Source organism: Dendrobates tinctorius, unplaced genomic scaffold, assembly GCF_039654945.1.
Source record: "Dendrobates tinctorius isolate UK_male_01 unplaced genomic scaffold, ASM3965494v1 ptg000016l, whole genome shotgun sequence".
In the NCBI taxonomy this organism is placed as follows: Eukaryota; Metazoa; Chordata; class Amphibia; order Anura; family Dendrobatidae; genus Dendrobates; species Dendrobates tinctorius.
The window spans coordinates 64,631,397-64,647,985 of NW_027361684.1; the positions used below are offsets into that span (position 1 = coordinate 64,631,397).

At 41.8% G+C, this 16,589-nt stretch overlaps 1 protein-coding gene across 1 annotated transcript in view; it reads right to left on the minus strand.

The window, feature by feature from the left end:
* LOC141080593 (interleukin-5 receptor subunit alpha-like) overlaps nt 1-16,589 on the minus strand; it is a 123,670-nt gene that overhangs the window by 3,687 nt on the left and 103,394 nt on the right. Inside the window, exons 7-10 of the mRNA XM_073565920.1 lie at nt 15,203-15,396; nt 10,624-10,768; nt 7,519-7,600; nt 3,737-3,833 (exon numbers count right to left, since the gene is read on the minus strand). Of these exons, the coding sequence (XP_073422021.1) occupies nt 3,737-3,833; nt 7,519-7,600; nt 10,624-10,768; nt 15,203-15,396 (518 nt within the window). The remainder of the gene's footprint in view (nt 1-3,736; nt 3,834-7,518; nt 7,601-10,623; nt 10,769-15,202; nt 15,397-16,589) is intronic.

Genomic DNA, 16,589 nt, shown 5'->3' on the forward strand with positions numbered 1-16,589 from the left:
AATTGCCAGATGGCCAGTCCGGCCCTGGATATACAGTATCTCATGGATCCATAGGTTCACTGTGTGTTGCTATATGGGCAAAATTTGAGAAATTCTGCACATCCAAACGGAAGTCGATAAAAGTTAGAGGTCTTTATTGAAAATCCATAAAACCACAAACTAATTCAGGTAATACATTAAAATCTTCTGAAGCGATTCTAGCAACCACCCTTAGAAGCATCTAATCTCTCAAATAACATAATACCACATGCTATAATTTTGTCACATATTCATGCAGAATCTGGTAAAAAAAAATTTGGGTATCTCAATACAAGTATCTGGCACAAAAAGGTACAGTCTCAAAGGGTACACATACATGTTCTAAGCAGTGTAAAATTCGAGAAATTCCACAGGGGTAAATCTGCACCAAGATATGTAGCTTTTGATGCAGATTTTATTGCTTCTTTACTGCTGTAAATTGCCTAATGAAAAACAAAAAAAAGTGTACACATTTTGCTGCTCCCATGGTAATGCAATGCTAGTTCACTAGCAACCTCTGAAAAAAATTATCTACAGCCTGTGATGGTTGCACTGGCCATATGTCTGCAAGACTTCTTTACACTGAAAGCAGAGAGTACAGAGATTAGCAGAGAACCTTATGTCCAGAGTTTTTAGGAAAGAATAGCTACATGCATACCAAACCGCACAGAGTTTTGTAATTGAAAAATTGCACAGTCTTAGGCCTCCTTCACATGTTCTGGTGACTCCTGTACAGGAAAACCAGTACTGGTGAGATCCGTGGTCTGTGTCTGTGTGCCACCCATATGTACGCATGTGAAATCTGTGTGACATCCATGAATCCATTTGCTGTCTGTGTTTCATATCAGTGTGTCATCCATGTGCAGTCCATGTGACACGTATCAGCGCTTGGGAAAATCAGTACAATTTGCTCTGTTTCCAGGCACCAGCTGCTGAAGGCAGCTCTTATCTTTGTCGCCTGGTCTCCCTGAGATTACCACGACTGGGCGGCAATGATGGGAGTTGTACTCAGTCACAGTTGTATCCCTCTTGTGTAAAATAAAGAATAAAAAAAACTGTGTGGATTCCTGCACGATTGTCAGCTGTTTGCTTAGCCTTTCTTGGTGAATTTGGATGCCAGATAAAATGACAAAGGGTTCCCCTATAAATTCAAATCAGCAAAGGCTAAACATACAACTGTGGGTTGATATTAGCCTGGGAAGGGGCCACAGATATTGATGCGCCTCCTAGGCTACCAACATCAGCCCACAGCCACCCCAGAAATCATGCATTCATAAGATGCGCCAAATCTAGCACTTAGCCTCCTTCATCCTACTTGCTCTGTGGTGGTGGCAACTGGGGTAATATGGTTAGGGTTGATGTCACCTTTGTATTATCAGCTGATCTCATGGAGGTCACCGCAGTTCATCGGGTCACTCACAGTGAACTGTGCTCACAGCAGCTCATTGCGTCCTCTTTTTCAGCCTGAACGGTAGCATCATGGCACTGTTCATGTTGAAAATCAGATGTTGGAGAGATGGATTACGGCATGGGACACTATGCATTGTTAACACATCGGACAGGTGAGGGAAATGATTATTATTTTCTGTTTTTTACAGGGGACAAGGGCTTCAATTAGGCATAAATTGAATATAATTTTGTTTTTTATTTTTAAATAAATATGTGAAACAGAGTTTTGATTTTTATTTCAAGTAAAGGATTTTATTCTTGCTGTGTGCTTATTTCCAAACTTACTGTAATGATCCTGATCGGGTTTTGAGTCCTGTCTTTCCATGTTCCTGGTTTGGTCATGTCTTGGGTTAACCTTTCTAAGCCTCTGTTTGGGTTCAGGTTTGCTACTTATTGTCGCTTCTTCCTACAGGCGATGTCAGTTATAGTTCTGCATACGGCCTAAGTAGCTGACTCTGTTACATCCTGATTTGTCCTGCTGTTATTCCTGACTCGACCCGTGTCTGTGTTGTTCCCCTCTCGCTGTCCTAACTCCATGTATCGTCTTGTGTTTTGGACTTCTTGGTACTTGAACTCGGATTGAACCCTGACCTGCTTTTGTGTCTTGTCTTTGGCACATCTGCTCCTGACCGTTACTGATCCCCTGGCTTGTCTCTGACCGTGAGTTTGCTTATTCCTTTGGTACTGCACTACAGTCTAGGATTTGACCTGGCTTGTTTGACTTCTCTGCTGCCACCTTGTGGTAGCCTTGCTGCTGCACAGCAGGTCTGTTTAATCTGTGTGCATGATCCCTTTCCACTCTATTGACATCTAGTGGAGCTTGCTTATATCTGCTTATATCTGCTTTGCAGCAGAGTGAAACTTATTACGGGTTTAGTAATGGGGGCGTTTTATAGACGCCTCTCCATTAGTAACCATTGGGCTTGATGTCCTCTGACAATACAAGGCTGACCACAAATATTACCCCATTTGCCACTGCATCGAAACTCACAAGAAAAAAGTATATGCACAAAAGTAGGGATCACCAACCAGAAATATAGTCAGAAAATTCAACAATTTTTATTGTAAATATAATGAACACAGCAGACAAAAACACTATGTTAAAAACAATTAAAAAGTCTGAACAAACAGACACAGATCACAAAACAAAGACAATGGGTCATATAATCAAATTGTAAAATACTATGAGTCACAAGATTAGCCGTGCAATCAGTAAACCGTATATAATGACAAATATCTCTTAATTATCATTACTCACATCACCTAACAGGCAAGTGCAATCACACTCATAATATCCTAGTGTTATTTATTTATAATTAATCCTCTATAACCAGTGCTATTCAACAAACCCTGGTGGTAAAGGCTGCAATTACAAAGTAATATAGACAAACATTATGCCAAGATATAACAGCTTATCACCATATTACCAGCGCTTTATCAGCAAACCAGATCCTGGGGGTTTAAGTGAAAAACCTCCCCTCCCTAGCATAATACCAGCTGGTTCCCGGGAGTATACAGGCATACGGCTAAGTTACATGTGACCTCTAAACCCACGCGTATCGACACAGTGATGTGTCTTTTTCAAGGTCACTGCATCATGGCAAGTGGGAAGAGCGGAGGTATGCACCAGATTTGGTTCGGATGTGCCTTTTCTGGAGTGGCTGAGGGCTGATGTTAGTTAATATCAACACACAGCTGTCTGTTTAGCCTTTGCTGGTTTGAATTTATATGGGGACACAATGTCTTTTCTTGGGTCCCCAGAAAATTCACCAGTAAAGGCTAAGCAAACAGCTGTGAGTTGCTATTAATAGCCTGATAACCTTATGGGATATTGTCCATTGTCCCAGATATTACTGTGATTCTCGAGCCATGGGCTTTCACTCTGCTGGTTATGAAAATTGTGCAGTTTTTTACTTAATTCATTATTATACACAGGAGTCACAGAGCTGCTATATGCAACTCCCATCATTGTCTCCTGGTTGCGCTGATCTCAGCACTAGCAGGAGACAATGATGAGAGCTGCCTTTAGCCGCTAGCACCTGGGAACAGTGCAAACTATACCGCTTCTTCCCAGGCGCCGCTATGTGTCACACTAATGATGATGACTTGGATCCCAAAGGGCAGACAACAATTGAACAACAAGTTATCAACTGTAGGTGATAACTTATCTTTGCAACCCCTTTAGTCCTTGTTTTACATGTTGTCTACTTATGTCTCAGTGTTTATGGACAGTTAAAAAAGTGCATTTTGCACTTAAACATATAATTACCTGCAGTCTTATACCATTTGATTGATCCATATACAACCAAGTCTTAATATTTTGAGATGGATGTGGAATTGGCGTAATGAGCAGTTTTTTCACATATCTGCAGAATAACAATAGGTTACATTATTCTTTAAGAAATCAATACAAAGTTAATTACCAGACAATGTAGTTACCAGAAAACATTATTGCTCTGAAAATAGGAGTACAAAGGAAAACAGCAATTCTAATAAAACATTAAGATCAGAAACTCTCAGAATTGCAAATAATGAATGCTAAAATGCTTTCTTGAGCCACAATCTTTAGTGTATTGTTTTCATCTGTACAGTGAAGGTAGATAAGATAGACTTCATTGTGCCATTAGAAGGATGACATTATTATGATGACCTCTGTACAAATGCCTTACTAGGGCTTAAAGATGTCAAAAAGTGTAGTCTCACACACAAAGTCATGTCCAAAAGCTAACAGCTTCTCTCAGACCAGCAAATCTGGTCCATCAATGTTTAAATAGCAGCTAACTTATATGAATGGCCAGCAAGTAAATTTTATGAACACGTGGTAGTAGACACAGAGATAAAGGATCTAACTATGAAAAATCTGCACAAACCAAACCTGGTTTCTGTACAAACTATAGTATAGTTACGCAGTCCCTAGCAGCTTCAGCATGACCTGGATAAACTCAAGGTTAAAAACAGAGAAGGCAACTAGGACCTGCTCCGAGTGTATCACGTACTTCCTAAGAAATCGAGAGAGAGTGTAGTGTAAAAAACAAACTCTAGCAGGACTCTTATCTGACTGGCCTGGATAATCAGAAGTAGGACCTCCAAACAGGATCCACTAAAGACTATCACCAGAAGGAGGTGAATTTAAATAGTAGCACCTGCAGTGTGAGAGGACAACCTGGATAAGAAATGAAAAACACCTGCTGTTCAAAAAGAATGGACAAAGGCAAAAGGAAATCAGCACCCGGATAGCGATGCTGACTTAAGAGCAAAGGACCGTCAGATTGAATCCTGAGGCATGACAGTAAGGGTGGGATCACACATGCGAGAAACTCGGACGAGTCTCGCATATTAATACCCGGTACTGCTGCCGGCACTCAGGAGTGGAGCTTGTGGCTGCATGTATTGCTATGTGGCCACACGCTCCGCTTCCGAGTGCCGGCAGTAGTGCCGGGTATTAACGTGTGAGACTCATCCGAGTTTCTAGCATGTGTGATCCCGGCCTAATACTACTTTTTTTTTCTGCAGAGGCTGAAATCAGCTGTTCCTAAAAGGCATCAGGAACCAAACTGATAGTGATCAGCTGAACACTGTAATGGTTTCAACCGAACAAAGGCTTGTTCTAAAGAACTTTTTTAAATAATTTTTTTTTCCTCAAAACATATGCGAGTCAAATTTAAAATTGTGAATGCAAAATTTTACAAAATAAATGATAAATAAATATCACTACCAAATTAATTATTTCAAACCATATATTATCTTAAACAAATACACTATTTAGCTATAATATTAAAACTGCAAGGAGTTTGTATGTTCTCCCCGTGTTTGCGTGGGTTTCCTTTCCTCCGGGTACTCCGGTTTCCTCCAAGATTCCAAAGACATACTGATAGGCAATTTATATTAAAACTGCATGCCTAATGTTGTGTACTGTTTGTACCATCAAAATAGCTCTGATCCAGGGCAGGGCTGGGACATGGTGTTTTGGTGCCCTAGACAGATGCGGCAACTGGTTCCCTTCTATGGCTGCCTTTCTTTGCTGTGCTTCACTCAGGGTTTCTTAGGTAGACTGACAAACTCTTCTGACATCATTTCTATAGGTTTTTTAGGGTCCGCTATGTCAGAGGTCAGGTGCTTGATTATTAAGTGGCATTGTTCTCATTTGCTGAGTTTGCAAGGAATTTGCTGCACTTCTCTTGGCTCAAATCCAGCCAAGGGTCTGACATCACCCCAGCTTCTCCTGACTTCTATGCTACAACCAGACTTACTAACAAGAGCAAAATTCTGGTAGGCGCTGCCATTTCTGGAAAAAATATCCAGTGAGCTGGTAATAATCCAAAATTATAACAGTCAATAAAAGTAGGAATTTATAGATATATATTAAAAATGCATAATTTTTTTATGCAAATATATGTATTTTTCCACACAACGCGTATCGGCTTAACAAATCCTTCAGAAGGTATCAGAATTTTAGTGTACAACCAGAATTAGTTATACGCTCACTCCAATTTGCTAGGTGCTATCCAACCCAAAATCTTAGTATGCAAGTATCAACTCCTCACGACTTTTCTCAGTCTTCAACTACACCTGGCCTCTGCAATCAAGGAAATGCATATCTCCAATTGTGTTTCCAATTTGCATTTACTATTGTTACTTTGCTGCTATTGATCATTGCTGTATTGGAAGAGGCATTTACTTCTCAGTTACTTTTGTGTTTAACCATTGCTCTGCTATAGTATACCAAATTCCTTTGATTAACTGCTTTGCTGCTGGAAGATACCAGTTTCCTGTTACAGCACTGTTCACATGTATATCTTCATATATGGCTCTGCTTCATCTGTGTTACCCACTTTGCTTGTTTTTCTTTTATCCTGCCACCCAGCTGTGCTAGTCTTTGCTGATTCATGTGTCATTCTACAAAAAAACTGATATGTTGTACCTTCAACTCTGGTTCATGTTGTTCATTCAAACCTGTGGCTTAGAATATCCACCTCACCAGATAAGCCCTTTACAGTTAGCAGTAGATCATATAAACTCTCTAATCTGCAAGATGAAGCCTTCAAAGGCCAGACTTTTTCCAGCACATCCGACAAATGCTCAATTAAGATTTGGCATGTTAGAGACCAAGTTAAAACCTAGAACTTTGTCATATTTCTCAAACCAATTCTCAACAATTTTTTAAATACTCAATGATCCATTTCCTAGCTGTCCATTGTAGGCAATTGTGGCCAGAATGTACTGGGCTCTAACACCTTTCAATCATAGTGAGCATTACCCTTTTCTCCAATTTTTGCTAGTGTGATGGTCTACCTTTCAATTTTCACTCACCTCGATGAGTCTTGAGTTCCTACATCTGTCATTTGTTCACCAGTTGTTCTTCATTGGACTTCCTTTGGTAGGTAGTAATTATTGTATATTTGGACAGCCCATTGGACCTTCTATTTTGGACATGACTCTATTTGTGTGCTGCCCATCATCTTTAAGAACTGACTGTTCATTTACTGCCTAATAAATTCCATATCATGACAGATAATATTGCACTGAAATAATGTTATTCGCTTTTTAACACATTTATAGCTTTAAGATTTTGATGCAGTTATGAAAAACTAGCATTGTAATTCTTACACAAATGCAGTGTTAGGTACTCTGGGCATGACAGGGTGCTTAAAGAAACATTGCCACCCAAGAATATTTCCCCACCCAGCACCAGCCCCTTTTGCTTAACTGATAGCTTACTACATATGGTACATTAGGTGCTAGGCAAGGAAATCAGACAGTGAGTTAAAAATGAAGCTAAAGAGGCTGGTGCTAGGAGTGAAAACAATCTCAGGGGGCAGTGTCTTCTTAAGTGCACTGTCACACCCATTAAATTCCTCATCACTAATTTTTCAGGAATTAAGCAGTTAAAAGATATAAAGGTGTTAATAGATTTACACTTCTAAGACCTCCGTGGTCATATAGGCGGCTTGGTGTGGTTGATATTACTGACAGATTCCTTAAATATGAATAAATATGAAGGACAAGCGCTACAAGAGCTTTTCTTAGACCAAATTAATAAAAATGTGTTACCTTTTGCACAGGTAGAAAGCAAGAGCAGAAAAAATTGCTGGTACAATTGCAATAAAAATCCAAACTGGAAAGACATTATCATCTAATAACAAAATAGAAATATATTACAAAAATGAAAAGAGGAAAACATGGATATAATTCTAAGTTTCTTTCATCAGACATATTAGCCTAGCCCAAAGACCTTACACATGAAGGTCACACTTCATATAACACAAATCAATACAGACTGTGGCTTGGGATCCAGAGTCAAGGAGTGTTAACAAGAATAATGATCAAATCAATTCTTTATTAATTATTACAAATAAAAAATAAGAAAAAAACAAGGTGCACCTTGTCAAAAGATATATAAACTACTGATTTGAATCCTGCATAGCTTAGTTATCCATATGGTTAAATCAAATAGACAAATCTATAATGTTTTTTGTGTAGAATTATATATTAATAGTTTAAATAATTTTCTGATACAATTAGAAATAGGTGGGAAAGTATACCTACAACAAGTTTTCCACAAGTATCCAAGGGTCAGGAAATACAATGTATTATATCTACACAGAAATATACAAAGGTCTAAAGGATTACATATCAGGATTCAATATTAAATAGTAACAAATTAAGTGATCACATAGAGTGTAAGATGGTATCATAAAGTGCCTAAACAAAACAATTAGATCACAAAGTGCATAGTGCAAAGAGGTATATCAATGCCTATTAGGCATTTTACATAAAGAACAGTCAAGTGCTGCATTAATAAAGTTGCTGTATAAGCAGTCAAAAGTTAGCTAAATGAAGGCAAAGAAAAACATAAGTGCTAGTTGCATCCCTCACCACAAAGCACATTTTGCCTGCTTTCTTCCAGGGGTGTATATTCCCCTTTCTACCCTCTAACCTCATCAAGACAGGTGAGAAAGTGGCTGATCTTGATGAATTGAGGCTAAAGACTAAAGAGTCAGACTAAAGTCAGATGAACTGGCCAATATTGGCGGAACTGGACAACAGTCTAATGTGTATGACGGTCTTTTGACTCTTTCTTGACAGATAATCTCAGCGAAGAGAAGAACCTGGCTTTTTGAATTTCAACTGGCAATCTTTGTATTCTCCTAGAAGATCCTAGAACTGCCAGAGAAGTTTAACAGTGACTCTTTCATTTAGAACATACAAATGCTCAGCTTGTGTGTATTGGGGAGTCAGGAAAGATAGCTGTCAGTCAAACTTTTATTGGGCCGACAGCTATCTGTCTTGTATGGTGGCTGTTATATCCAATAATGATATAAACATCAAATTGTGGCATGCTTGTGTGACACCCCAGAGTCCGATTGTCACAGTGACATTACCTCCCTCTAATGGGTAAAGTCATGCCTGGAGGCAGAAAGGGACCCCCATGCCAAGCAACATAGATTTAATCACAATTTCCTTCTGCAGGTCAGAAAAGGGAGATGCTTATAAATTCTGGCCAGCAGAGGGGGTTGGTGAGTCAGCTAGAAGTCAGCTGAGGGGATGTCATGGAAATGATACAGCTGTGAGCTGTGAGGAAAAAATGACAGTTACAACTTGAGGAGGTGAGGTAAAGAGATCTTTCTGGAAGATCCTGTCAGACGAAGACAGGCAGCTGATCTGAGAGGAGCTCGATAGGCAGAGCTGATCTATGAAGAGGGAAAGGACAAGAGCAGAGACTAAGAGACTCTAGGGAAGCTAAAATACTGCATATAGCAGACCCCTGAGTGAAGCGCTAATAAAGAGAAAAGGGACATCAGAGTCTTAGGCTGACAGGAGCTGTAAGTCCTGATAGCCGAATCTGAAAGTACAGGGGATTGTAAATTCCTGTGCACATAGATCACCTGAGGGCACGGCAGCGGATAAGGAGACCGGGGTCGACGGTGAAGAGAACGGTACCCGTGGAATAGGCTCACGCTGACAGCCGTACAGGTTAGTGAGACAATCACGAATAGAGGGTCGCATCATAGTTATATACAGCGGAGACACTCACACAAAGCGCAGAAAGGAAGGTCCTAAATCCCCACCTGGCAAGGTGGATCCCCTGAATGCCTCCAGGCGAGACGGACTCATTCCATCACCTGTATGTGGTACTCCGGACTGCAACCTATTACCAGTAAAAGGTAAAGAAACTGCACCTCTCTGTGTCTTTCTCTCATTTCTCTGCACCCCAACGTTTACAGCCACTTTTACTATTTATTTAACATCTTTGCCCTGGGACTACAGCCCTACCTGTGGAGGGCTGCAGCATCATAGCTGCGCCCAACATCCATCCCAGAGAAGCAACACCGCAGCGCTGGTCACCTCTGACTAGAATACCACAGGTGGCGTCACGTATTTCACCATCTAATAAATTTATTTGCATTTTTTTACCACATAAATACCACACGAATTTCCCCTATTTTATTTCTGGATGCCTCTGGGACACGGACCGGGTCGCCGCCGTGACACCGTCCCCCATGGATGTCGACGGGTCCGGTACTGAGTACCCCCAGGCCCCGCGGGGCGCTCCATATGCATGCGTTTTCAAGCTATTTAATTAAAGTGAATTACACACTTAGGCCATTGCCTCTCATTGTAACTCTTAAAGAAGCATTCCCGTCAAAAATGTTATCCCCGAAACTTTTCTAAACATGTAATATTGTGTAGTTGTGTTTAAAGACTTATCAATTGTCATCTTTCTGGGTTTCTAAAATTGCTACAGTACTCTTCTGAGCAATGCTACCGCCTTGCCCGGCTAATACATTGACTGCGGTGTGGAGTGGTGCTATTTCTATTAATGTAAGTCATGTCAAGCTCAGTATAACTCCATAGGCTTACATTCTGAAAGTGACTGCGTGATCTGACAAGTCTGATTTGAAGTCAAAAGAATCAGAAATGGACCAGAGAGACTTTGGAATCTGGCAAAAACAGCAATGGATAAGTACTATACTTTAATATAACTATACTACATTACAGCTAAATTGAGAAAGGTTTAATGGATAAAATTTATTTACGGAGTGCTTCTTTAATGAAATTGTTGGCAAGTACAGAATATGTAAAATTTGATATTTTTTTCTTTGCTGCTCAGAATACATTTAAAAGACAAAGTTTCTTGGATAAAACATTAAATACCTTCATTTATAAATACTGGTTTACTCCATTCTCCCCAAAACTTGCTAAGTCTATGTCGGTGTCGTGCTCTTATTTGCATATAGTACTTTTTGTCCTTTGCCAGATCACTAAATATTTGTTCTCCTTTGTCAGTGTTATTTGATTGCTGTAAAATGGAAGAATATTTTTTTTGTCAATTTTGTTCTTTTTACCATCCATGTACAAGATCACTCTGTAGATACATTGCAGCGTAAATAGATTCCCTCCTTTCTATTTGCTCCTTAATATTAAAGGGGTTGTCCGGGCTTTTCACATAATCTCAGTACATATCTGGGCTGCAGAATTATGACAATAAGCAATTTACTTTCTGTCACTAGTTTGCACGGTTTTCTAGATATTCTTAACAGAACGTCCAAGGGGGAGTGTTATGGCATTGAAATGAGAACTGGTCATAACCTCCTACTCTACTCCAAACATGCCCTCTATAGCAACAACCCCACCCTCCATAGCTACAGGCCCTCCCCCATCCACATGAAGAAGCCCTCATCACACAGTAACAAATCCTCCCCCTCTAGCAGCCTCACTGCAGAGAGCAGACCACCCAGCTGCTCCTCCCCCAGACACATGCTGAACAGTGATCTATGGAAAGTGAAACTAGTGAGGAGGGAAAATCGTCCTGTATTATCGGCCACTCCTTGATTACAATACATAACTCATCAGTAATTCCTCATAGGACATGGTTTGCAGATCGGTCACCATTCTGGTCGCTCTTCTTTGAACTTGCTCCAATTTGTTGATGTGTTTTTTTTAAATGTGGTGCCCAAAACTGCACACAGTATTCCAGATGAGGTCTGACCAAATAGGAGTAGAGGCAATAATGACTTCACGTGATCTAGACTGTATGCTTCTGTTAATACATCCCAGAATTGCATTTGCCTTTTTTGCTGCATCACACTGTTGACTCATGTTCAGTTAATGATCTATTAGTATGACCAAGTCTTTTTCACATGTGCTGTTGGTTAGCCCTATTCCTCCCATTCTGTATATTCTTTTTTCATTTTTATTGCCCAGATGTAGTACTTTGCATTTTTCCCTGTTGAAAAACATTCTGTTAGTTGCTGCCCACTGCTCCAGTTTATTTATATATTTTTGAATCTTTATTTATATCTTTTAGAATCCTCTCTCTCTCTTCTCAATTCCTTCATCTAAATCATTGATAAAGATGATGAGCAATACAGGACCCAGGACAGAACCCTGTGGTTCCCCACTTGAGACATTCTTCCAACTGGATGCGCAGCCATTTATGATCACTAAGCTATTTATGAATCCGCCTATCAGTTTCCTTGTTCACTCCATACTTAGTCATTTAGTCAAGGGCTGTCACATTGTAGAAGGATCATCTTTATTCTTCTTTGCACAAGGAAAGACTAGAAGCAATGGGAAGAAACTGAATGAGAGGGGACCCAGATTAGATATTAGAAAAAATATAGAAATTTTATTTTTGACAGTTAGGGTGATCAATGAGTGGAACAGGCTGCCACGAGTGGTGGTGAGTTCTCCTTCCATGGAAGTCTTCAAACAGAGGCTGGACAGACATCTGTATGGGATGATTTAGTGAATCCTGCTTTGAGCAGTTGGTTGGAACAGGTGACCCAGTAGGTCCCTTCCAAGTCTACCATTCTATGATTCTATGAGGTAATGAGTGCAAAGTAGGAAGGTTTCTTAAAGAAAAACTAACTGGTCTGTCAGAGCCAGAATTCCTGCTGGTTGGTAGGTGATCAAATACTTATTTCATGCAATAAAATGCAATTTAATTATTTAAAAATCATACAATGTGCTTTTCTGTTTTTTTTATTTTTAGATTCTGTCTTTCACAGTTGAAGTGTACCTGCAATAAAAATATTGACTTATCCATTCTTTGTAGGTGGGAAAACTTGCAAAATCCATGGTGTATCAAATACTTATTTTCCCCACTGCTTTTATACACAACAGGGTAGAGGAATAATGCAGTAAATAAGGCAAGTGATGTGAAGTAGACCTATCAATATGCGAAGTGGAGAAACAGTTGAGGTAGTTAATATTGGAACAGTTCATAGATAAGGAGTGTGAAAATTTCCTATTCATTACAATCTTTCCAGTTATCCATTGAAAGGTATTAACCATTGAGGACTCTCAAATTTTAATACTAGATGTGTATTTCCTGAAGGAAGTACAGATAGTGCTTTGAAATGGTGCCCAGGCTGCCCCATTAAGAGAGACTTGCCTGCTGCCCCTGCAAGACTTTCAACTCAGGATCCGTTTTAACTGTGGGTGCCTCTCAGGGGTCACTTTTGCCTGTGGGGCCCCTCAGGGTCTGATTTGGTGGGCGGGGCCTCTCAGGCTCTGATTTGGTGGGCGGGGCCCCTCAGGGTCTGATTTTGTGGCCGGGGCCCCTCAGGGTCCGATTTTGTGGCCAGGGCCCCTCAGGGTCCGATTTGGTGGGCGAGGCCACTCTGGGTCTGATTTGGTGGGCCGGGCCCCTCAGGGTCTGATTTGGTGGGTGGGGCCCCTCAGGGTCCAATTTGGTGGGCGGGGCCCCTCAGGGTCTGATTTGGTGGGTGGTGCCACTCTGGGTCCAATTTGGTGGGCTGGGTCACTCTGGGTCCGATTTGGTGGGTGGGGCCCCTCAGAGTCCAATTTGGTGGGCGGGGCCCCTCAGGGTCCGATTTGGTGGGCGGGGCCACTCTGGGTTTGATTTGATGGGTGGAGCCACTCTGGGTCCGATTTGGTGGATGGGGCCCCTCAGGGTCCGATTTGCTGGGTGGGCCCCTTAGGGTCCAATTTGGTGGGCGGGGCCCCTCAGGGTCCGATTTGGTGAGCGGTGCCACTCTGGGTCCGATTTGGTGGGCTGGGCCACTCTGGATCTAATTTGGTGGGCGGGGCCACTCTGGGTCCGATTTGGAGGCCAGGGTGGCTCAGCCTCCGATTTGTAGGCCAGGGTCGATCAGCCTCCGATTTGGAGGCCTGGGTGGCTTAGCCTCCGATTTGGAGGCCGGGGTCAATCAGCCTCCGATTTGGAGCCTGGGGTCACTCAGCTTTCGATTTGGCGCGCCGGTCCTTTAAGACTCATTTCGGTGCCCCTGCAAGACTTTCAACTCAGGATCCGTTTTAACTGTGGGTGTCTCTCAAGGGCCACTTTAGCCTGTGGGGCCCCTCAGGGTCTGATTTGGTGGGCGGGGCCCCTCAGGGTCTGATTTGGTGGGCTAGGCCCCTCAGGGTCAGATTTGGTGGGTGGGGCCCCTCAGGGTCCGATTTTGTGACCGGGACCCCTCAGGGTCTGATTTTGTGGGTGGGGCCCCTCAGGGTCTGATTTTGTGGGTGGGGCCCCTCAGGGTCCGATTTGGTGGGCAGGGCCACTCTGGGTCCGATTTGGTGAGCGGGGCCACTCTGGGTCTGATTTGGAAGCCGATTTGGCACACCGGCCCTTTAAGACTCATTTTGGTGCGCCGACTCTTTAAGAATCACTTAGGCGCGTCGGCTGTTTAAGAGCTAGTTTGGCTCACTGGGCTTCTAAATCCACTTTGGCGCACATTCTCTCTCAGGGGCATGCTTCACGGGATGAAGCTGGATTTGCATTTGTGCTGTGGGTTTCGCTTTAAGAGCTGATATTATCTGCCAGAATCTGTGTCCTGGGGGCGTCATGTGAAGTTCATAGGCGTTGGCATAGTAACTGGGTCTGCCTGCGCATATCAATGAGCTTAACTGCCATTTCAATCGCCTCAGGGCATGTTTTGTCTGTGGCAACATTTCCCCATTGAAAAGCATTGAGACAGTGCATTCCAATGACGGGAAAAAAAAATTTCTAACGCAAATTGCGCAAAAACTACAAATCTGATCGACACGAAAAATACTTAGCACACCACTCGTGGACGCTGGCTTCGAAACGACACCTCAACGGAGTCTGTGCGTGTAGCTGTTCGGGCCGCATTAATTGCGGAAATCAACTGAATAATAAGAATAAGTTAGCAGCGTTCGGATTACAATATAATGGTTTTTTCAAAGCACTATAATTATTCTATCTACTGGCTCACATTGTAGAAAGATATATATTTTCCCAAAAAATAAAGTTTTAATTTCTGCTACTGCGCAGGCACCATTTTTATTTTTTTTTTCTATATGAATAACATTAACCACATTTATTATTGGGACATTACACATGCATTATGCTGCAGAGGTGGTGCTACGGCTGGCACCTGCCTGCAGAAGGGTTTTTTTTTTCTTCAATATGTAGAGATATTCATTATGCAAACTAGGGGGCAGGTCAGTGAGGGATCAGTGACCTGTCAGCAGTCTGCATTATGAATACCTAATCAGAGCACCACATGAAGACCCCTCACAGGCCGCCCCGGGGCACGGGCATATCATTAACTCAAAACTGAAAATAAAGATTACACAACAACCACAAGACGGATTTCATCAACCAAGGCATCATTTACTCAGTATAACGGCACCAACATGACACTGTCTGTAGGTTACCGTGCACAATTCTGCTGACAGGATTCTGTGAAACATTACATTATGTGCATCACTGTGTAAGGAATAGTGATCTGAATGTACTTACCCTGAATATTATTTTGGATTTATTCTCTATCACTCTTATTTCATATATAAAATTATGCTCTTCTTTAGGATTATATGTAGGCGTAATTCCATCTTGAAGGCTGTTAATTGCTACACTTGCTGGTGGAAGCCATTTTATTATAGTGTTACCATTTTCGGAAAACACTTTAATATGTCTTGGAGGGGTAAGTATTTCTACAAACAACATATTACAGATTGTAATTCATGCATGATTCTCTGCAAACGTCTCATATAAAATTAAATGAAGCAGCTCAGTAGGTTTAGTGACCGACCGATTCCTATGAAATACTCTTATTATACGAAGATTTTACAGTAAGTAAAAGGGAATTAATCACCAAGTTTTTCCTTTGTAATCTGAGAGCTGCATGATGTGGAGGCGCAAACCCTAATTTCAGTAATGGGACACTTGCTTGCCTGCTGTAATTTTGCTTTCTCTGATGCAGGTCCATCTGTTCTCTGAATGCTGAGCTCTGTAAAACCCCACCCCCACCACTGATTGGCAGCTTTCGTGCACTGCGCATAGGCAGAAATCTACCAATCAGTGGTGTGGGCGAGATTATGCAGAGCTCATGAATATGGAAGACTACATGCAGCAGGTGAGCTAGTCCTCTAATGATGATCTCCTGCTTATGAAACAATTATTTTATCAAAACTGCACCAATCAGCCCAGTAACAGACACATCTCTGAAATCAGGGCCTCTGTCACTACATTATGCTGCTCTCGGATAAGGTCGCAAAAACCCGTTGACAGATTCCCTTCAACAGATGTCAAGTTAGGTATCAAAATAGGCTTTTTAATACAGTTATATTACAGTTAGGCTAGTTTCACATTAGCGTTTTTTTGCGCAGCGCATTGTACGCATAAAAAACGCAAAGAAAAACGCAAAACAAACGCGCTTTTTTAGCGTCATGCGTTTGCTGATGCGTAAAAAAAACACAGCGTTGCTTGCGTTTTACATGCGTTTTTGCATGCGTTTGCGGTTTTATGCGCATGCGTTTTTAGGTGTGACATTTTTTCCATTGTCTAGACCACATTCCTGACTTGTTTACCTCAAAAACGCATGCGCAAAAAACGCAAGCGTGCGCAAGACCATGCGCACGCATGCGTTCCCATAGACTTCAATGTGTTGTTTTTGCGCATTCCGTGCGCAAGCGTGCGCATGCGTTTGCCGAGACAGGACGGACCAAAAAATGCAACATGTTGCATCTGGCTCGCCTGGCGCGAAAGACAAAAAAACGCATGCGCACGAAAACGCAAGTGTGCGCAAGACCATGCGCACGTCATGTTAAACATAGGTGCGCAGTGCGCATGCGCACGGGTGCGCACGATGCGCTACGCACAAAAGCCAGCCTTACCGGAGTCCATT